The sequence below is a fragment of the Eutrigla gurnardus genome, assembly GCF_963514095.1.
Source record: "Eutrigla gurnardus genome assembly, chromosome: 10".
Lineage (NCBI taxonomy): Eukaryota > Metazoa > Chordata > Actinopteri > Perciformes > Triglidae > Eutrigla > Eutrigla gurnardus.
The window spans coordinates 16,704,360-16,728,267 of NC_139924.1; the positions used below are offsets into that span (position 1 = coordinate 16,704,360).

The window sequence follows — 23,908 nt, forward strand, 5'->3', positions numbered from 1 at the left end:
GAAGCCATTTATTTTTAAATAGAACAGTACAAAACAGTAGTGCAAATTTGCACCACTCGTGCCACCCCTCGAAATTGAGTCTTTGCATATGTTGCACAGAGCTCTCAAGTTTTTAACTTAGTTCAGCGTGAGATTTTGGCTGAAGGTACGTGTCCACAGGCAGCGTTACTTCCACGCTTCCCATTCATTGTCTAAGTAAGTGTGACAATAACTGTGTCGGAGTTTCGAGAGACGGGGCGCCGCCTCCCGCAAACTCTCGAAAATCTTTTAAACTGACCATTGTCAATCTAAAAAAAAAAAGACAGATTCAGCACAGCACAACTGCACAGCTTATTTCTTGCATAAAATGTTTTCATTAACACATTTCGGGGAACTATTTTCGTAAAATAAGAACAAAGAAAAGAAAGAAAGAGAAAAGAAAAACGTTTTTTTTATTTTCCCGGTAATTTGTCTGCATGAGAATACTAGATGTGGCGTGTGAGCGTGTGAACAGGTTGAAATGCGTGTGTCTCACACCCAATGCGTGAGACTCGCCGTCTTACTGGTGGGAACATCCACTGTGAAGAACTGCCAAACCGCTGACATGATGCACTCCTTTTAACAGGTGTCAGGTGATCAATTCTTGTAAAACAGCAGCCGCCGATGGCAGCACAGCGCAACTGTTTTATGAGCGGCGAAGAAGAACTGTGTCAAAGCTAACGGAGCTAACCAGTAAATAAATGTCCATTTCTAATAAATTACGTGGTATCGGATTGGTGCCTGGACTCCAGTACTCGTGGACACCAATGCCAGCATTTTTGGCAGTATAGGAGGCATTTCCGATACTGGTATCGGATTCGGAACAACTCTAGTTGGAAAGGAAGAAAACATTGTTTCAGCCCTCACTGGCTGTGTTTCTAGGCTCATTTTGAAGTATCGTGTTAGAGAAACTGTAAGGAAACGGCAAAATGGGAAACTTTCTCAATAAAGTTTTTTTAACGTCACTTGAGGTGGTGTTTGTCGTAAAGAGTTGATGCACTAAACAGTTATGAAAATCCCTTTGCTGAATGAGTTTTGAACTAGCGAACATTCAGTCATGAACTTCAACTCATCTAATGACTGATCTGCTGTATGTGCAGTTGGCTTCTTCTGGATAGATAATTGTATTGTCTTCCTCTCCAGACATGAAACATGACCAATACTAGTTGACATGAAAGACTTGACTTTTAAAACTTCCTGATGACCCCTCCCCATTTCCCTCATAGATGGTTAGATTACCAAGGTGTACTCCTTCTTGTACTCTTAGTGGGGGATTGCAGCCATGCATAGCCTATAGTGCAAACTTCTGACCAAACTACGTTGCAGCTGAGTTTATTTGCTCCAAAAACCATACCTTCTCTAATTTGACAGACATATAACACCAGACCCAGCACTTTTATTCCTCTCCTGCTGCTTTCAATTGAGAAAAGTACTGTTTCATTATTTACACATGTTCCTGTAATTCAGGCACAAATTTGTTATCTCAGAAACCTTGATAACTACAGGCTGAACTTTAGACCTAAAAGTCTGATTGGGCTCTGTAATGGCCCTGCTCTGTGAATTTAATTGATTTGTATGCACTATGAATAAGAGACACATTGGCTGGTTTACTACAGCGGTATGAATCGAAACCAAACAATTTTGTTGTGATTGAATTGCAATAAACCGATAAAAAGAAATAACTACATAACGACCATTCGTACAAAAGTCAGACGTCATGATTTCTGAGGTCTGTCTGCAAGAAGATAAACAAATAACTTTTAAAATGCTTGTTTTCTGAATGGAGTTTGGATCAGTTGGAGGTAGGCTATGCTAACACTGTAGCTGCTCCGTAAACACTTAAAATAATGTCAACTAGGCATAAATACAGCAGCGGCCTTGGTGTTTGTACCACAGACAGGCTCTTTCTACACACATTTCTCTGTACTAATGTGAGTTTCTAAGAGCTTTTGGTGACCACAGCCCACTATATATATATATATTTCGCCTTCTAATTCAATGACGACTAGAGATGGGACATCCGACTCACTGTGGCAAACCAGGCGGTCCAGGCGATTTAGGAACCGGTGCTTGGATTCGGTTCACGGTTCTGTGTGAGTGATACAGTATGTAGAGCCAGTAGAGGCACTAGTGGACCAGGAGATGAATGTTAAACACCACAGAACAAAATGGGCTTCCTGCCGAAGCCTTAGCCTTGCTAATAGCGTAGGTTATGCATTTTCGCTATACTGGGAACAGATGATGAAAGGAAAACTTTATACATTTGTTAAAGAGCCGATTCATATGCTGCTAATACCCGATTCCACCGACTCATTGACTTAACCCGGTTCAGGGCACTCCACGGATGGACCATCATCACTTTAATGATGACAGGAGGATAATCTCAACACTGATAGGCTTTCCTGTCACCATGTCACACATATTTTGCTCAAGTTGAAATATTTCAACATTTTTTTTTACAGCATTAGCATCATTTGTGTCATGTCATCCACTACTCACGTCTTTGCATTGAATGCAATGAATGAATTTGTATGCAATGCAATGCAAAGACGTAACATTTTACTCAACGTTTGGTGTGAACAATGCTGGCCTGCTGTGCTTTGCTCTATTGATGTAGTGGAGGCTGAACTCCACCTTTCCTTTGGTTGACAGCAAATCTTCACAATATAAAGTTTTGTGAGTTTTATCAGTTAAATTACACAGAAATACAGCTTTGCTGAATCTTTTGTTTGTCAGAGTTTGACGGATTTTTTAAATCATTTGATTGTTGAAGCCATTCATTAACTGAACACCCTCTGGTTCTACATTTGCAGCTTGTGTGTGTTTCACCTGATTGTAAACTGAATATCTGAGAATACAAGTGATCTGAAGGTGTCACCCTGTGCTGTGGGAAACAAATGATGAATCAATTCATAAAGAATATTAAGCAACATATTATTTGATATTGAAGATAATAGTTTGGTGCAGCTATATGGTTGATTCTGCTTGATCGAGGTGATTGCAACAGTCGAGCTCACAGCACAACATCTACACATCTTCCAGAGAAAAGACAAGGAGATGACATGCAGCGTGTGTTGCACAGAAGAGATTATTTGATCAGAAAATAAAATATGGGGAAAAAAACTCTGCTGGAAAGACTTAGGAGATAACATCAAATCGGTATTAAGCTACACAGACAGATAGTGTGGCCATGGATAAAATATTTAGCTGGCTTTCCAAATCAGCCTTTCCCCCCTCATCTGTGTGTGTGTGTTTTCCCCCAAATCCTAACCGGCATGCCTGTTCGCTGTGGAAAACAGGGTCAGGCTGGAGAAAAAAAGAGAAAGAGGGAGCGCGAGCACATGATGGGCAGATAAAGGCTTGTCTGTGTCTGAGGGAGAAGAGCAAGGAGGATGAGAGGAGGAGGAGGAGGGCAGCGTGATGAAGGGGCCTCTCTGTTGAAGGAGGGAGTTGCGGCTCTATAGAAGGCTCCCAGGGCTGACAGAAACAAGGCATTTAGTCTGTGAGTCGGCCTCTGTAACGCCATAATAGGCTCTTATAATGATGCCATTATGGACAGGGAGGAGAAAACACAGGATGGCCCTTTAAACTGAGGGCTTGTTATGAAGAATGCCTATAGTTTGATGGAGGTGGATGGCTGTTGGGTAATTGGTAGGAACAAAGACTGATCTGGGTGAGAGTGTAGGGCCGGACATGGTAACCTGGAGCATCTGATAAACCCAGTTAAGTCTGAAGTTTGACTGTATTCCTGATTTGGTGTTAAAATGTGATATGCCATGTGTGCTGGGTGCTATTCCCACCTACCTGTTGCACCTGTCCTCCATAAAATACATTCATATACAAACAACTTAATCTCTAATAGACAGCAAAACTCTAAGTGAAGCATCACAAACTGGGCTGTTTACTGTGATAACGGTCTTGGTTGGCTTAGCATTTTTAATAGCATTAGCCAACACTCACCTGAAACTCCTCACTCCTCACTCCTCACTGCTCCAGACATCCAGACGAGTTTGACACTTTCATAATCAAATTAACAAACTGTTACCAGCATCTAAATGTCTGGTTGTTATGTGCAGGGACTCAAGTGCAGAATTCAAGATCACAACTGTTCCAGAGCAACAGGTGAGCGTGTCAACTGGTGGCTTTCAGCCCAATCCGTTTGTGGTTGCTCATAGTGACTTATTTAAATGGTTGGCGTAGATAATAAACACAGATATGTTTAGAATTGATTGATTACAAGCACACCTTCAGGTTCTGTTGACGTTTTCAACAGCTGCCGTCACTTGCTAAGGCTAATACAAAAGGCTAATACAGACTACCGCCACCTGCTGGTATGGATAATGAATCCCTCACAAGCTGGTGCAGAATGTACATGCTAGTTGGCCATTGGCTATAGTCTTTGTTGTGAGTTCAAGTGCAATTTTGGGGCCAAGACACAAGACTGCTGGGTTGAGCCCTGAGGCGACCCAACAGTCAGCTTTCAGCACTGCTTCGGTTTTGTGTGTCTGGGCTTTTTATGCAGCTTGAACCTGTCCACAGGTAGGGCTCAGGATGTGGACCCTGGTCTGTGCTGTTAATGTCTTGACTGTGCCTGCAACTTCTGTGAGATACAACAACAACATCAAACTTTCCCACCAATCATAACAGCAACCTGGAATGTTACAAGAAAGTGCTGGAATTAAGGTGGATTTTTAGAAAGTGAAAATGTTTCTAAAAATGCTTCAGTCGGCTTTGGATCCATGATGCATTTCTGCTTCCAGTCGCCCACAGTTGCAGCCATCCAGCCAATTTGAAATACATTTCCTGCACTTTTATTCTGTCAGGACTAAGTTGGAATTTGTATGATATGCCACAATTTCCTAAAAACATAGTAGACTAGAATCCTCTAAATCAAGTGTATGTTTCTGTCTGTATCCACAGAGACTCAATCTGCTACTTGGTCACATTAGGTTTGCTATAAAAATATTTAATCTCTTGTTTACTGAGCTGTTCAAAAAGACTGGATGTGATTCTATTATGAAAATGACGTTATGGTCAGTTCTGTTTGTAATGTGGACAAACAGTTGAAAAGATGCCATCGGGATTTATTAGAAAAGCTGCTTTGGTTTGGAAGCTAATTCATCTGAAAGGTCATGTCACAAAAATGAATCACAGGGGCTCTCTGTCAAAATGATTGAATCAACTATTGCTTAAATGATGACTAGGTAAAGTAATCAGTTAATAAACAGACTATTAATCAAAAGCAAAGTCCTGAGGCGCTCTGCATCTACACGATGAAGAATAATGTTTAACCAAGGCAGTGGCGGGTTTGTCCTCTGTTCAGATTCATCTGATTGTGCATGACAGGTTCACACAATCAGTTCCAAATTGTCATTAAAATGCCTGAAAAACCTGCTTTATTTAGTAAAATAATCCCTTTTAGGACGGGTATCTTTTTGGCACTTTTGACATTGAAGGTTTGGCCTCATCCTTCCTGCTTCAGTGGCTGAATTAGTCTTATTAAACCATTGTTCAGTTTCAGAAACTCATATGATTGGCCGCTGGTTGTCATTAGTGGAGCTAAGAGGTGAATTTGCTGTGTGGAAGTTGCTCAAACTTTAATTTTTTTATAGAAGTTTGAGAGGAGATACAAGGCTGTTTAATCTCCACAACTATTAGTACAGCCGATAAATTGACTGGGCTAAAACATATTAGCAATATTAACGTATTGCAGATATCCCCAATGTGGGTCTATTAAACTATGTATCTTATCTTATATGCAGACTAACTTAAAGGTTCAACCCAACTTAAATAGTAAGCCCACCTTAAAAGTTGCTGGGCCAGATTTTTTTTTTTTTTTAAACTGTATCCCTGCCCCCTCCCAGCCAGTTGCTAATGTTGCTAACTGCTACTTTCACAGCTGTAACACCGTCACAAACTCTCTCCGTAACTTCGCTGGAGCTGCTGACTTCATACTCACCGTCTCTCTCTCTCTCTCTCTCTCTCTCTCTCTCTCTCTCTCTCTCTCTCTCTCTCTCTCTCTCTCTCTCTCTCTCTCTCTCTCTCTCTCTCCCCCCCCACGGGACACTCACATACGCTACATCGTTTATTCATAGTTCCATCTATGTTTTTGCATTAATGTGTTAAAAAATGACTGAATTAAGTAATCAATCAACTTGTGTATTTTGACTTGTTGTCCAGTATTGAGGGAAAATGCTGCATCAATCAATCCATGAAAACATTTCACTCACTTTAGTCTTTTATGGAAATACGCTGAAATAAGATGCAGTAGGATTGTTTGATAGTTGAGCAGATCAGATGACAGTTAAAGATGCAAAACAGCCTGTTGACGAAAGAAGCAGCATCTGGATTTTACTGGTCCAGACTGCAGCCAGGACCAGACTGATGCAGTTGTGTTTTCTTGCTCTGAAGGTGTGCCAGCGATGTGTCGAGCTTCTCTCCGCACCTCTGCCTTCATATGTTAACCTGTGTGAGAGCTTTGCGTGCAGTCTTCTCTGAGCCCTCTGATGGATTTAACAGGCTTGAATCAAGTGCCATGTAATTTGAAACGTATTGCTCCCTGTAGGGAAATCCTCTTTTCTCTTGACCCTTTGCTCCTGGAGGTCAGGGGTCAGAGGTGAAGATCAGCTGTAGAGCAAGAAGTGCAGGTTTAAGGTTTTGTTCAAGGACACATCGGCAGGTGTTTGTTACATCATCCTGTCAGCAGGACACACTGCTGTCACCTTGAATATTGAACCAGTTGACAACTGGCAAGCTGAGCAGCTTCCACTCTTTACTGAAGCCCCTATTTACACTGCCTTTTCGTTGAGGAATTATCACTCCTTGTTTCCACAATGTTGTTAGTGTAGGTACAGAGACTGAATGGGGTGGAGTTGAAATAAGGCGAGACGGCCTCGGTGTGAGCCCACCGGGAGATTTAAAAAGCTCAGAAAAAGACATTTCACATTACGATGCACAGCAAGCAAGAGTCGTGTAAATGTGCAAGGAAACTCAACTCTCACTTCACCTTCCATTGTTGTTTTGGTGTGCTGGGGTAATCGTCACATGATGGGAGAATGAGTATCAGATACTTTGTTTCTTGCATTATGATGATATTCTAATAACTCGGCCCTCTGGTGTCTCTCTTGTCCTACTATTTAATAGTTTTCATTTATTCCTTCATTCATTATTTGTCATTGCTTGACTATTTCGTTCTCTACATTTCTGTTTCCATCTCTTACTCACTGAAAGCTCTTCACAGGCACCACTGCACTCTGAAGCCCATTATTACCACGGGTTTGCTCCACACCACGATGGCTTTGGGTGCTGCTCAAACTACGTGTATCACTAGTGGCTCTTTTCAGTCAAGAAACGACATTTGGTGTTTTAGATTATTCTATTGAGATTTTGAGTCGTTCACAGACAACAGACTTTGACAAATACATCCTGAAAAAACTCCTGCAAAAAACAACAAACAAAATATATCTGTAGGTTGTGATAACAAAGAGAAAATGTGTGAAAATGTGTCATAAATCAGGAGGACAAATCGTAAAATTGTTCAGGTTGCCAAGTATCATCTCACCAATTGTATCCGTGGCATAACTGCACATTTAGTAGAGGTTTATGTGGATTAACATGTGACATTTATTCAGTGTTATAGTATAGTACTAGTATAGTAGTGGTATATTTAAAAATGCAATACAGCAGTTTTAACTCTGTGAGGCTTTACTTAGGCACAGTAGTGCTTTGAGCTAAATGCTAATCTCAGTGTGCTACATGCTGGTGTCTAGCAGGTATAGTGGTCACCATGTTAGCATGCTTAAATGTTCTAATTAGCACTAAACACAATGTAGAGCTGAGGCTCATGGTATTTGGTCATAAACCACCTTTTGGTGGCGTAGAGAAAACATCTGAGAATCGCCGGAGTCTTAAGACTTCATTCTTGAAGGACCTTCAATATCAGTAGCAAATTTAATGGCAACCCATTTATTAATGTTGAGATATTTCAGTTTGGACCGACCACCAAGCTGACATTTCATCCGTAGAGCCATTGTGCGAGCATGTCTAAAGTAGTAAGTTAATGCAAATGTCATCTCCTCATTTATGGGGTGAGATGTTATCAAAAAAGTACATTAAAAAAGTGGAAATGAGAACCACATGCATCACAAACCACTGCAGTAGATTAGCAGTCTAAAACATCCACTTCTCCATCCATAGGTCAAACCAATCCAATATGTGAAAGTAACTTCTAGGGCTGAAAACATGCTAACTGGGCCGTTTAATGATCTATCAATATTTATCCTGTCTGGCCTATGATCCCTTATCAGGATCTGGCTTTTCAATCAAAAAACAAACTCTTCCTTTTTTTTGCTTTGCTTTCCTTTTTGAGTAATCGTGGAATCACGAACAACCCCTCTGCTGTGAAACACCACACATAGATGTTGCTCAACATTTTTATTTTATTTTGTGGATATAGTGAGTTGAAACTAAATTAACCCTATGAGTGTTGCACATAAAAAAGCCTTTTTAGATCAGCCCCCTCCTCCCAGCCTCATGTCTGATGAAAAACTATGACAGCAGGGATAATTAGGGGATTGTATTTTAAAAAATATAGGTCTGCATGAGAACAAGAATGACTTCAAGGCAGACATTGAGAAATAAAATGTATTACTACGGATTAAAAGAGATCACACACACTGTTAAATTGCCACGGGGCTGAGACATCTGCAGAAATGAAATAACAGTCTTATCTCTTGTTCAAGGAAGATGCACATGTTTAGTGTTGCAGCTAAGAATTTCCAGATTGTTTCTCAATTTACTGATGAAGAGAAACTGAAAAAGTTCCTCAGTTTCTCAGCAAGAAAACAGATTCTTTGACTGTTTCATGAAGTGTCGTGAAACTGTTTGTCATTTCCTAAAACAGAGCATTGTGGCAGCAGGACGGTGTATGGGGCGTTGTCACCCAATAGTACTGTGTGGGTCATAGATGTGTTTTAATGTCACAGAGAGAAGAGATGTTGTTAGTTTTAATGATTTCGTGGAATTTGTTGTAGGTATATAATATGTGGATATAGAGGGTGTTGGTAGACATATAAGCGTAACAAAGACATAATGGAGGGAATCACAGAGGGCAAAAAAAATGTTCCCTGGAGACTAGAGACTAGAGAGATGAGTGATGTGTCGTCCTGTGGGTTGAATCCAGTTTAAATTGGCTGCTCTCCTAGCTCTGGATTAGACCTGGTTTTAATACCTTTACACTAAAAGGCCTGTGCCTTCCCTCCGAGGGCAATCTGCTGCAGGAACACACCAGGCTTTAATCCACAGCAACAACAACAACAACAGTTTATCTGGCTGAAGCTCGCGAGGCAGATCACGCCAGGCTCGCTCATCCACACTCCATGTCAATGTTTTATGGTCCAGCTAGGATGCCTCAGATCCGATTAAATAAAATAAAAAAAAATGTACAAAAATATGAGCAACCAGACGAATGGAAGCAGATTCCATTTCTGGCTGCCATCTTTGTTTGGGCCAAAGAAGAAGCAGCTTGTTAAATTACTTTGAGGTCTGTAACAGCAGCAGAACAGAGGAGGCTGCCAATAAAATGAGTTAATTGGGATTGAATGAACAACCTTTTTGATAACAGATTATTCGTTTGCCAATTGGAATCGTTAAACATTCTCTGGTATCAGCCTCTCTGAAATTTTCCATTGGGTCGCATGTGTTGCTCAATAAATGACTTAAAGGAAATACAATTGTTGGCAATTCTGTTGACTAACCAACTGAAGAAAACACATTTCCGTACTCATACAATAATTATAAGCATCAAACTAATGCTGGCTGCAGGGAGTTTGTTCTCAATGCTAATGCCATACTCCAAGTATATGATCAACTTCATGGGTTGGCTCAATAACAAAGAAAAACATTCTTGTGAATGAATGCACCTTTTCCTGACATTTGGGCTCCGTTTTACTGTGATGATTTATCAGTAAATGTGTTTGCTGAGAAAAAAATCTGCTGTCAAAAATGTGTTCTGTATTTACTGATCTCAGAACATGAGGATGATTGATACGTGTCACTGAGGCATCTACAGGGAGGGTGTCATACCTACTTCATACTCGTTTTTTCCACCAAATACATGAATGTAAATATGTGGCCACTAATATTGGGCCTCTTGCAAACTTTTATTAGATTAAAAGGGTCTCTTTTTGCAGAGCATCCAATCAGGAACCGTTGTTTTGCTTTGATTGGATTGGCTCACAGTCATTGTGCAGTGTCCAGCAGGGACACTTTTTACAGCAAGCAAAGAACAAGACGTAATCAGACTTAATCAGGTAAACGAGGCAATCAAAGTGATCGTGTCTTCGTTTCAGATTTGTCTTACATCAGTTTTACCATCATCTGGCATTTTCAGGAGGGTTAAGGTGTATTTTAGCCCCAGATTGGCTCAGTAGATGCTTCATCTGCTGCGCTGAAGGCAAAATGAAATCCTAAAATAGAGATTTAATTACATCTTTTCATAATTCTTCATGTTTTCAGAGATACAAAGTGATCATTGTTGTGTACATTTGAAAGATTGTCCAGAACGACTTGTGGTTAAAGCAGCTGCAGCAGAGATGAGATGTTGTTGCTGCTTCACAGTAAAGCATATTTCTAGAGATATCCTTACACAATCATCTGCTGTGTGTGTGTCTGTGCGTGTTGCACTGCTGCATGTAAGTTCAATCCTCCCAATATGCAGCAGGTGGAGAATCTCTGATCATCGACGTAAAACATGTTGCAGGATCAGTTAGTCTGTCTGACAGCAGGATTTCTCTAAAACCTTTTGAGCAGATCTCCATGGAATCTGGCAGTTGACGGTTTGGCCTGGAGTCAAGGAACAATTGATTAGATTTGTATAGTGGTTTGGATCTGGGATTTTGTTGTGTAGCTGTGAAAATTAAGAAGGCTTAAGTTGCTATTTCTCCAGTGACATTTTCCGCATCAATTGTTAATTAAAATAAATGATCCAAAACAGATGAAATCTGTGTTTTAGGTGCAACGCGTACTCTGCTCAGCAATAGCAGAGGTGATTAAAGGTGACGTCTCCTCTGCTCTGCAGTCCACTTGTGTGCAGGATGTGTTATATTCCTCCAACGTGACCAATCTGAAAAATCAGGCGGAAATCTGGATTTCATCAAACATTCATGAGAAACATAATGGTGAATCAATCAGATACTCCACTGTGATCAAATGTGATCATGCTGAAACAAAAATTTGCCACACATTGGTTTTTTTTCATTATACCAATTCAAAGGCGCGATTGGTTTCATTGATCAAATGATCCAATATGGAGAAACCCACTGGATTCAAAGGTGAGAAAGGTAGACGGTTCCTACAAACATGGGCAGAGACTTAAAGACCTTAATATCTTTCACTTTATTTTCACAAAAAATTGTGTGATGTTGGACTTCAAAAATTACAACTAGACATCTAATCATGCTGGAGATCAGAGTGATTGGCCACATAATTAATTTAATGTAACATTTCCAAATCATTTCTGTTCTTCGACAATAACGTTCCCACACAGTGAAACTGCATTGTGATTTACGTTTTGAGGGAAATGTATAATGTGGTGGATTACATTTGCTCTTGATTTATCACAAATTAGTTTCAGACAAATTTGCATAGGGAGGTATGGGTCAAAAAAGATTTTCACCAGGAGACTGATGGTAGTGTCCTGTGTGAACCAAGTTTTGTTTTGTTTCAATGCCATAGTCATTTTAGGCCAAACTGTGATGATTTTTACTAACCTTAACCAAAACTGCCTAAAACTAGCATTATATATGTTTTTAGATTCTTTGGTTTGGTTTGGTAACCACATGCTTCAAACTATTTTAAAGTGGCCAGTATGGGGAAAAAAGTTTCTCTGATAACTAAATTGAGTGCAGTTTAGTTCTATGGGAAACCAATTTTGTAGGATTGTCTGGTAATGTCATTCTGTCTTTATGGTTTTGTGTGCATTGCTGCTCTTAAAATCTAGTCGTCATCAAAACGAATCAGCAACACCTAGTTGACAAGATAATTAGATAATTGAAAGGTTTGCTAATTCACGGTTGTGACCAGATCTACTGTTCAAAGTGTTACCAGTAGATAAGTGCTACGTGCTGTGATGAGGAGGTGATCAGCCTGTATCCTCCTCCACTGCCTCTACAGGAATTCTGCCTTTTGTCTGCCTTTGTAGTCCCGACACAACAGATTTTCCAACAAGAGATAATGGTGCACACTTTCTGACAGTCTCTCCTCGAATTTGCAGAATGAAGAAATAGATTGAGATTGATTTTTCTCCTCCGCAGTCACTGTGTAAATTGAATCTCTGGCAATTTTTAAATTATGTATTACAGAAAGTTTCAAACATTTTCAGATGCTGTTACTAGTATGGATTCCAAAAGTATGCAGAGATCCATAAGATTCAATCCTGCTAAATTGGAAATAAATTAAACACATCTTTAAACATATTAAACAACATATTGGTTATGCTATTTTAATTGTGGTTATGCTATTTTAATTGAGATTATGCGTTTTGTGATGTTTTCAAATGCATCACACGTATTGAATACTTTCCTCCAATTAGTCTGGCTTTGTCATATTTAGTGAATGGTGCTGGTAAAAAGCTGTCGTCCTGGGAAACGTGTTCCCATCTCTGGTCACAGGATCTCTGTCAGTGCGCTCAGTGAACAACCTGATTAAAGGCTGGTCCATTTAGAAACCGAAAAAAATTCAATCCAACACGCTCACGTCTCCGTCTAGACATGGCTTCTGCTCCGCATGGCTTGCATCTGAGAGGTCACAGGTTCAATTCCCACAGCAGCTACTGTGTCCTGCAGCGAGAGGCTGAATGTCTACCACCTCTTAATCACTGTAACTCCGACAGCTCCTTGAAGTGTGAACACTCTGACTGGACCGGAGCGGTTCTCCTGCAAGGCCTGATTTCGTTTAATGTGACTGATGGTTTTTTATTACTAAATGCTGCGGACTCTTGGTGTTCCCAGCTTCATATTTCACAGGTACAACTCCATATATCACCTGAAATGTCACCTTCAGTGGTCATGCATTAAGGCTTTTTACAGTGTCATTATTGCTTCTATATGCAAAGCCATTTTTAATTCAAAAGTCCTGGTGTGCCCTTTACAAATGTTGTTTCTTTCTGAGCAAAACTGTGTTCACTGTATTCTAAGGACACACTTTTGCCATTTTGTGTGTTTGTGTGTGTGTGTTTTGAATGCAAAAATGTCCATTGGAAATCTACGGAGACTAGCAGTTATTGCTGTGGACAACAATGTTCTCCCAGATGATGTGCTCAGAATACGTTATTCACTCATTTTATTCATCCATACACTTCCCCCGATACTGATCATTTCTTCGTGATTTGGTGGGATGTAATTAAGGGGTATAACTTATTAAACTGAAGCAACAAAATGTTGAGTGCATGAAATAATGTAGTGACTGTAGCTGTTTGTAGTGTCTGATTACATCAATGCCATCAATTTAGGTTTGCATTTGCAATTGCAACTGCTGCACAACAATTCCCCTTGGGATAAATAAGGTTCTATCTCGTCTCTTATCTGAAAACAGACAGTTCCTGCCTTTTAACTTTCTCAAACAGTGACCGTCTCACCTTCACACAAAGCTGTTTCAATATTCAGGCCCTGAAAGGTCGCACATTTGCAACACAAGGGGTTAAATGGAGGAACCAGAGTGGTGCGTTTGTGTGTGAATGCAGTAGGCTGAGGACATGTTGATAGCAGGAAGGTGTGAAGAGGACGGCCATTATCACCGTGTGAAGAGGGAAACTGTGATTGGGCACTCTGCCGTCTCCCCATTGACCCCCATTTTAGCTGCATTAACTGGAGGATTAGATTGTCATCGGGGAGTGAAAACACATGCTGCAGTAAATGCACCCACGAGACTTGGGAGAGGCCTCACATAATGACAAAGTTATCTGCAGCAGAAGCTCGAAAACTTTCTAATACAAACAGTGAATCTGTGGAGACAAGGGACTGACGAGCTATTTCTTGTTTCATGTCGTGGAATAGTAAGACTGTAGAGGAATGATGATCAAGCTGGAGGTTCTCCACCAGAGGCAGCTGCTCAGTCTCTGCACATGCCAGAAAACAAGAAAAAAAATGGCGTGTTTCTGCAAGTGTGATACTAGGCTGATATTAAACGTATTCATGAACCTTTGACAGTCAACATTTCTGTAGTTCAACATATCCGTGATTGCAGAATGACAAAAGTTCTTCTGGGTTGCCTACAGACAATTTCCTAATTGTAGCTGCTGTTATTGAAGTTTTGCATTTACAACAATTTGCGTTCCACCAGTAAGCTAGCATAAAATATTGCAAATCTGTTCCTAAAAGTTACGTTTCTATCACACTAAATGGTTGTGCTATGTGGAGTATGAATGTGGTCTGGATGGATGGAGGCTTACAAAGCTCAGGGAGACAATCACTCATGTCGTGCAACCCACGCGTTGTCTTTCCAGAACCTTAATTATATTGATGGTTGCCTGGACATGGCTACAGTTACGATGAATCATGCATCCGTCGCTACAGGCAGATATTGTTGGAAAACAAATGAAGTCTATTGTCAGTGGACATTTTGTGGCATAAAAATGTTTCTCATTATGTTGATAAGGAAAACTCTCTGTCCAGAAATAGAAATACAAATCAGCTTGTGGCTGTAATGGTGCGGTCACACAGAAATACAAAGAGACAGAAAGTCCCTTGTCTCTCAGTCCGTGTTGTACATGCACAAAACACATTCACATATTTAGCTCTGATTGGGTAGTTGCTGTGGCAGATATTGCCATAGGAAGATTTTAGAAATCAATACATGATTATGTATCTGTTAAAACATCAATGAAACAAGCTTTATTTGAGTCAGAAGGGTGGAAGTGATTTCCGAATATCATTTAGAGTGGTATCCGGTTGAATCTTCACTTAACCTTGACAAACTACGTTGTTTGAAAACACAATGGCCCATCAGTGTAAACCATCCCAACATATCTACAACCATTGCTTATCTTATCATGAGTGCATTAAACAAGAAACAGTGGAACTTAAAAAAATTGGCACATTTGGTTCAGTAACTCTAGATACTGCTGCAGCAGTATCTAGTTGTGGCCAACAGGAAGTTAGCAATACAATTAATGTTTTTTTCAATTGAATTTTGATTATTTAATACATTTTGTTCAGTTGGGTAATTATGAACACCAGTTTATGTTTTTTTAATGTGCAGAAGTGAAAAGCTAACATTAGGCTATTAAGGACCTACACCACGGTCACATGACTTCACCACCACTAAGCTAAAGGTGGACTGTGAAGACATTTATTCATTAAGCCACTTGTTAGCAACCACCTTTTTAGGAGCCCTTAAAGCTTCATAATTAACCAATAGAGTATTAACTGACATATTAATATTGTAAAACCAAACTTTAAAATATCAACACATCTTATTTAAGGCACCAAACCAAAAATACATTCAAAAAGCAATCAACTTAAAGACGAGGGAATCAGGAGTGTAAAAATGCTGATTCATTTCTGGTCTTTAGGTCTTTAATTCCTTCAGCACTCTTTAAGATTCACTTAACATATTTGATATAACGCTTGAAAAAAGTCCCTTTCAGAAGAGGTCTCTATAATTTTTGTTTAAAGGCTGAAAACCAGTAACAGGCACACAATAGGGTTGCTTGTTGCTATAGTCAAGTGAAATGCTTGCTGAACTATGTTTGTAAATAACATGCGAGTTCGTCATATATTCAGAACCAAAGACAGAACTTCTAGCAGATGTTTGGACAAATTAAAATCTGGATATTCCAGAGGAGAGATTGTCTTTACTGTAGCAGAAAGTTTAATAATTAAAATATAAATTCTCACAGTTAAAAGTACAGCAGCTGTTACTGTCCTTGCCTGTAGGTGGCGGCGCAGGTCGGACTGCAGGTTGATGATTTTCACTGAACCTGGTTTCAACATGTTTAACATCAATGACAGTGTGTTCTTGATTCTCCGTTTTATATTTGACTCTATAATGAGGTTATGGGAACATTTGCACAGTCTTTGCTCTCTGCTATAATCGTTTAAGATAGATCAATGTGAGATTGAAGAGAATCAGTCAGACCGAAAGGTCACAGAAAGAATGATGGACAAAAAGAGAGATTAAGAGTGACAGGAGGGGAAAGATTGAAATAAAAAAATAGAGAGAGATACAGAAAGATGGTTCGAGGAGGAAGGTGAACAAAGAGAACAGATGCAGAAGACAGAAAAGATGGCAAGAGAAGCCAGTGGAGAGAGAGATTGCGATAAGGGATAAAGTAAGAGATACACAGACTGAGATGGAACGAAAAAAAGACAAGAAAAAAAGAAAAAAGAGGAATAAACGGAAGATTAAAGAGGCAGGGAAATGGAAGGAGAGACAAAAGAGATACAATGAGGCAGAGAGACAGATAAACAAGGGATACAAGAAAAAGCAAGACAAGCTAAAGAGATGGAGACAGAAAGAGACAGAAAGAAAAGAGGAGAAACCAGACAGTGACACAGACAGAAGGAGGTGAAGAATGATTTGCAATCAGCCCATGTCTGCACTCCTCCTCTTCTTCCTCCCATCCTGTGCCTCCTCCTCTTCTTCCTCCTATCCCATCCCTCCATTTTGTCGTCGTCCTCTGTCTGATGCTGTTCCAACACCTCAGGGCTTCAGCCTCACATCCACCATCCAAAGTGCTAATGCTCCTCTGCTGCAGCAGCGTAATCACCCACCAAGAACAAACATAATCAACCCAAAATACAGAGACACCGAAAACAAAGACGGTCACGGCGGAGCTCTGCCTCATGTGGCTGAACGTGCCACAAACAGCTGGCTAGCATCCAGGAGAAACTCACATTTATTAATACTATAACATCTGTTTAAAGCTGCGATGGTGGGGATTTGTATTCCTCAGTGTATTCTGTTCGATTAATCCTTAAATCCTGTTTGATGACCAGTGAATCCATGGTCCAGATGATTAGTCACCTCCTGTATTCTGTGAGCTACCATTTTCTATGAATTCAGAATATATTTCCCATCAGCCACACTTCCGTCTTGTAGAATCATTGATTTAAAGGCAGGGGTGTGTTCAATGATAACAATGACATGAATGAAAACAAGATTGAGAGAGAAGTTGAAACACAATCTTTCTAGCCTCCGCACACCTGTCAAACCATTAGTAGTCTGTTTTGCAAAGTCACAGAAAATGTCAAGCCCTCCCACCCGGCTGCAGCCTCAGAGGTTTGAGTGGACCACACAGTCGCACAGCAGTTTGTGAAGTAGTCACGAAATATGTTTTTTCGTGTAGCTAGGCACAAAAGTAAATCCAAATGGACGGTGAATTAGGGTCCTTATTCGTGATGGACACATGAATCAAAGGCATCCATGTGAGCTATCCATCCCATCCATCCACCCATTATCTGAAACCGCGCCTCTTAAAGGTCGTCGGAGGGGCTTTCAGATGTCTTTTGTATGGAGCAAACTGGTGCCTTAACTGGACAGAACAAGTCTACTCTATGATTTTAGATACAATACTAAATTGACGCTTGTCTGTAGTTAATGTGATCTACTTTATTTCCTTTCCTAACTGAATAACCGCAGCAGCTTTCGTTTGATATGAAGATGCCCTCAAGTGTGTCTGTGACCCATGTGAAACCAAGCCAACGCTGACTTATTTTACCGTACATCTGTTACACAACTAACCGAAAAAAACAAATACTTTTGAAGTTTAGTGTGAAAAGACACGTATGCATGTAACGAGTGGAAACGGACACGCCATCCCAAACAAAATGGCGCTATAGAGCGCCACCTAGTGCACCATAGTTTGAGGCCTAGCGCCACTGACCAGGTGTCAGTATTTGATGTGTTGGGAGTGAGAAACTGTTGGTTAAACTCTCTGCAAAATCTGTGTGGCCTCAGCCTGTTAGTCTACAAGGTGCATATTCGGATTCAACCTCTGGCTCAGTTTACCCTCTTGGACTTGGAGTCATCAGTAAAGCATTTTTAAGAGATTTTCCTGCACATGGCTGGTAGCTCATGTAAAATACAGACACCATTAGAGGCTGATTCATCCTTTTTATTCAGAGGCTCCGTGAAATAGTTTTAGTGTCAAAGAGCATCCTTAAATCTCACCATTTCTAACAAGCCCACTTCAACTGTGAAATATATTGAGTCTCAACACATAATTCAGCCTTATATATAGTAGTTTATCAAGACGCACATGATCCACACAGCAGCTTTAACAAAATACTCAACACCTGCAGACAATAGAGCCAGAACACGAGAAACAAAATTAAACAAAATCAAAACCGCAAGGTAATTGCAATGTTCTGCAGACACTTTGAATAACACAGAGTAGAGATTCTACTGTTGCATGCCAAGTAATTTCCAGCAATGAAAGGCTGAATTATTGATTAGCAGAATATTAGATCTGTAGTGATTCATAATCTCTATTTAAATTCCGCGGCTAATAACAATGACAGTGTGGATGAATTACTCACTGATTAAGTCTAATGAACTCTGAGAGAAAAACCCAGGCTCACATCTTCAGCTAGCTGAAAGAAAATGCTTTTCTTTGTGTTGCCATTAGCCTTTGTGTTGTTGAGACTAATTTGTGTACATTGTTTTGCACCTGCTGGTGAATAGTTTGAGTCTAATACTGCCCGGTGGTAAGAGTGTGTAGCTGTTTCTGTGTGCAGAGGTGGAGGTGTCCATTTATATCTCTAGGCTACTAACATAATGAGTTGTGTACGCCTGAGCTAACCGGCTAACAGCCCAGAGTAGTAAACAAGAGAGAGTGCAGCATTAAAGCAGGGGGAGGAAGTTGCTAGCCACCCGAGACAGGCCGGCTGCGCCCCGAAACAACGCATTTAAACCTGCGGAGGAACTTGTTCAACGTTTCAAAAGCAGCCAGACAGAACAACGCTGCAAACAGTCTGCTTGCAGTTAGCATGTTGGACGATATGCTTATAGTTGCAAGTCATCATCCCCCATTTTAACAATTGCAGATTAAACAGTAGAAATACAACATTCACATTATCAGAATTGTTTGCTAGTGGGTAATTGATTGGCCAATGCAGCGGCTCAACTATGACGCAGTGCTGTCGCCGGCATATGTTATGTTTTTGGGTTGTCATCCGAGAATATCTCACAACACTGGGAGGGAATTTCTTCAAATTTACCACAAACATCTACTTAGACTCAAGGATGAACTGATGACATTTTGGTGGTCAAAGGTCACTATGATCTCACAAAACATATTCTATTCATGACAATCTCACACAGATGTCTAATCGGATAAAATGATGACGTTTTGGACAGACATGGATAAAAAAAAAAAAACTGCAACTTGAAAATCGCAACATGTAAGTCTAGTTTCTACCAGACTCCTCTCACTGATTAAACTGTTTAAACAGAGTGAATCAACCAGCCAGTAAATCTTCCAGACAGCCAGTGTAGCCAGCGAGCCAATATGGCAGCCAGTCAACCAGTAAGCCATCCAGTTGGTCAGTCAGTCAGTTGTGGCAACAACATAGTGAGATTATCTGAGCATGTGATGTATCTGTTTGCACCTCTCTCTCTCTCTCTCTCTCTCTCTCTCTCTCTCTCTCTCTCTCTCTCTCTCTCTCTCTCTCCATCTGACTGTTTTCCTCACCCACTCGCCCCTCCATCTCCCCTGTGTGAGTGTTTCTCCACCTGAGTGCACCCCCCGTCTGCATCTCTCTGCCTCCTTCAGTCTGACTCATTCGCTCACCTTCTCCTCTGAGACTGCGTTCACTAAGTATCTGGACTTGCTACATTTTCACGTAGCTGAAGTGTGTGACTCACAGATTCATTGATCTGCTGATTCATTCAGTAAATTCTCCAAAGGCTACAACCAACCAGCAGTGTTTAAAGGAGATATCTGGTATAGTTTTCCTTCTTGTCAACAAATCCCATCTAACCACTAGAAAAACATAGGCCTATCGTGTGTGTGTGTGTGCACCCATGTGTGTGTGTGTGTGTGTGAATGAACATTCAACACCTGCATCACCATGTTGCTTAAATAACGGAGCTTGATGAGGACAACAGGAAACCATTTTAAATAGCTGTACAATTACCGGCTCGGGACGGTTCACTTGTGGTTTCGAAACAGCACCTGACTAAAGTGTAAACAGCAAACTCTGAACAAAATCAATAATGCAGCTTTCAGGAACAAATTGCTTTTTATTACTGCTCTCTGGCGCAAGTTTTGCATCTCCAAAATCCTCTTGAGCCCTCTAATTTAAAAATGAAAAAGTGTGTGTGTCCCACTGCAGATCACATAGGGTGTGAATTTTGGATGCGAGACTGATTAGGAAACATCATAATTGCATTGCATTTCCTGCTGGGATTCTGTATTTTATTACACTTCATTCCCCATTCAATGCACAGTCTAGACCAGACTAATTGAGTGTCTATGGTGTTGATTCAGACAATTAACCATCTGTGCCTCTTCCTCTTCTTATCTCTCTCCCCATCCCGCAACTCCTCCCTGTGTCTCTTTTCTCTGCAGAGTATTGAGGACTAGTAGGATGCTGAGTATCTTTCCTCCTCACCACTGTTCTCCATCCTGCTCTCCATGACCTGAGAGCGCCACCACACCGGGAGGAACGAAACACCAGAAAGAGAGAGGAAGAGGAGGGCAGAAGGCCAGGGAAGCAAGAAGGAAGGAACAATCTTTTTCTTTTATTGTTGTTTGTTTTCTCTTTCCAAAATGGCGGCGACAGAGGCCAGCGCGGCGCCGGTGGTCCAGGAAGATGGGAAAACCCCAGAAAGCAAGCCAACGGAGGCCGAGCAACCAGTGAATAATGCCAACGCAAACTCAGAGACTGTCAACAGCGAAGTTGTCGATAAAGACGGAACCACTGTTAACAGTGAGGTTGTTGATAACAAAGAGACTGTGAATAATGACACAGCAGCAGTAACAGGGGCTGAGGAGGGAGAAGCAGCAGCGGGTGGAGAGACGGCACCTCCTCAGACCTCCGAAAACGCCTCCTCTGCTGAGCCCAAGACCTCGTTCCTGGACTCCTTCCTCAACAAGAGCGGCCTGGGGAAAGTGATGGGAGGAAGGAAGAAGAAAGAGCAGAGCTCAGCTGCTGGAGGAGGAGAGGAAAACGCAGCTGAAGGAGGGGAGAAAGAAGGAGAGAAAGGAGGTGAGGAGGCTGCAGCAGCTGAGGGAGGAGCAGAGGGAGGTGCAGAAGGAGATGCAGCGATAGAGAAAGCTCCAGAAAATGGAGAGAAGGAGGAGGACAAGAAAGCAGAGAAAGGCAAACCAGCGGAGGCTAAATCCTCGGTTCGAGACCTGATCAGGAAGCCGGTGGCGAGGATCTTCTCCCATCGTAGCACTGAGAAGAAGGACGGCGCCGCAGCAGAACCCCAGAAACAAGTAAAGGTTCGATCCAAGTCCCTGGACCGGCTTGAGGACCCTGAAGCACTTAACACCACTGCAGACTCCACCATAGAGGAGGGAGGAGCAGCCGGAGGAGCAACAGGAGGAGCAGAAGGAGGAGCAGAGGGAGGCGCGGAGGGAGAACAGAAAGCATCGTCCTCCTCCTCGGCAGCCACCAAGCACATGAAGCGCTGGCACTCCTTCAAGAAGCTCATGGCTCAGAAGGCGCACAAGAAAAGTGGAGGAGGAGAGGATGTGAAGGAGGAAGGAGCTGAAGAAGAAGGAGGTGGAGACTCCTCCACACTGGACTCCAAGGAGTCGGGGCAGAAGAGGTGGAAGCTGAAACGCTCCTGGACCTTCCAGGGCCTGAAGAGGGATCCGTCTATGGTTGGCATCAGTGGTAAGGCCAAGGGCTCCGACAAAGACTCTACTGACAACGCAAAGCCAGAGGAGGCGGCGGCGGCGGAAGGAGCTGAGGAAGGAGACGAGGCTAAGGTGGAGGGAGGAGCAGAGGAGGCCAAGACGGAGGGAGAGGAGGAGAAGGCTGAGGGAGGGGAGGAGGAGAAGGCAGCAACAGTGGGAGGTGGGACGGTGACGCAACACGCCAATGAGATCTGGACCTCCTTCAAGAAGCGTGTCATTCCCAAGTCCAAACGCGCCAACACAGAGTGCGCCCCTAGCGGGGAGGACGATGCAACTGCAACTACTGGTGAGATGACATAATTATTATGACCTTTTACCAAAGACATATTTGCCCTCTAAAGTTTCCATTCCGACATTGAGGCCCAAAAAGCCTACATTATCCAATATTTCATAAAAAGATCAGAGGGAAGTGTTAATCATCTCATGACCCACCTCCAGATTCACCCTATGTTGGGAACCATCAATCACAGTATCTATCGCTGCATAGTTTTTCTTTCATGTGAACACTCACTTCAGAAGAAGCTGTAGAACAAAACCTCACATATGAAGCAAGCTTTCCATTTGGTTTCACAGTTCAACATGCTTCAACGTGCCATTAAAACATTCAGACTCACTCACTTAATGTCTGTCACTATTCTGGGACAAGAGTTGTGGCTTTGCTAACTCTGGGGGAGGTAATGTAATTGAACATTCTCACAAGTAAAATATTCAACATCTGATGTGAATTTTTAGTCACACTGTGGCTCCAGTCAACAGCAAAGACTAAATGTAGCAGCCTTGCTGCTCTCTGGCTACATAAAGAGATTGGTACACAAATACACAACCCTGGGTCCATTGGATTTGTTCTTTAATAATTTCATTGGACATTGGGACATACACATTTTGGAGGAGATTATTTTAAACTCAATGATATTTAACATAAACATAAAAATTGGAAAATGAGATGTTGATTATGCCCCAGAGTCACTTCAAAGTCTATACGAAGTTATTGCATTGCAAAAGGTATTTGGAGTTTAATGATATTGATTTTTAAAAAATCCTATTTGGATGGTGAGAAAAAAGTTCAGCCTCTAGCCGCTTAAGAACCCGATCTTTTTGTCAAGAGTTGCTCACAGTCTTCATCCATATGATTTAATAAGACAATTACACGGTGGTGGCTGTATGTGTCAGTATAGTATATAGTATAGTTTCTCCCCCTGTGCCCAAAAATTAATTAAGACAGCCGTACATTTAGGCAGCGATATTATAATAATAAGTGAATCTTTATGCTTGTCAACTCACTTATTTAAGAATTAGTTTTAATCCTTTGTGATTGATTAATCTGAGGGAAGGGCTGTTACTCCTAAATGGCAGATTTTTCAAAGGTAATCACCTAAAGTCTTATAATTCATACCTTCTCTCCTGCAGGTGAGGATGGAGCAGCAGAGGAAGGCAAAGATGGCAAGTCAGCCAAGGCCAAGCGCTCACATTTTGGCCGTGCAGTTTCCCTGAAGAACTTCATCCTGCGAAAGGGCAAGTCCAGTAGTGTGGACATGGGTGAGGGCGCCAAGGAGGAGGAGGAGGAGGCTGTGGAGGGAGGAGAAGCAGCGGAGGAAGCAGCTGCTGACGGTGAAGTTGCCACAGCAACCGAGGAGACCAATGACAAAGATGCAGAGGAGGCAGAGAAGATGCCGGCAGTGCAGACTGGAGGGGAGGCGGTGAAGGAGGCGGTGAAGGAGGCGGTGAAGGAGGCGGTGAAGGAGGTGGTGAAGGAGGTGGAGAAGACGCCGGCTGAAGCTCCAGTGACCAACGGGGAGAATGGCTGCTCCAACGGTACAGGGGAGGAGAACGCCACACACAATCACCAGGAGGAGGAGAAGACGACGGCTGGCAGCCCTGTGAAGAAGAGCAAGGAGGCAGGAGGAGCAAAAGAGGAGGGCAACGCCAAGATCATCAATGCCACGGTGGCCGTGAACAGCGGTGAGTTAGAGCACGCTCACCGGGACTCTGATGAGCCACAAAACAGCAGCAGCAGCAAAGATG

General features: G+C 41.8%; 1 protein-coding gene across 1 annotated transcript in view; it reads left to right on the forward strand.

Annotated features, from left to right (window-relative positions):
• The window catches only part of LOC311019651 (uncharacterized protein), a 33,584-nt gene that overhangs the window by 3,894 nt on the left and 5,782 nt on the right, over positions 1–23,908 (forward strand). The window contains exons 2-3 of the mRNA XM_084019243.1: positions 20,588–22,172; positions 23,294–23,845. Of these exons, the coding sequence (XP_083875369.1) occupies positions 20,789–22,172; positions 23,294–23,845 (1,936 nt within the window). The 5' untranslated portion in view covers positions 20,588–20,788. The remainder of the gene's footprint in view (positions 1–20,587; positions 22,173–23,293; positions 23,846–23,908) is intronic.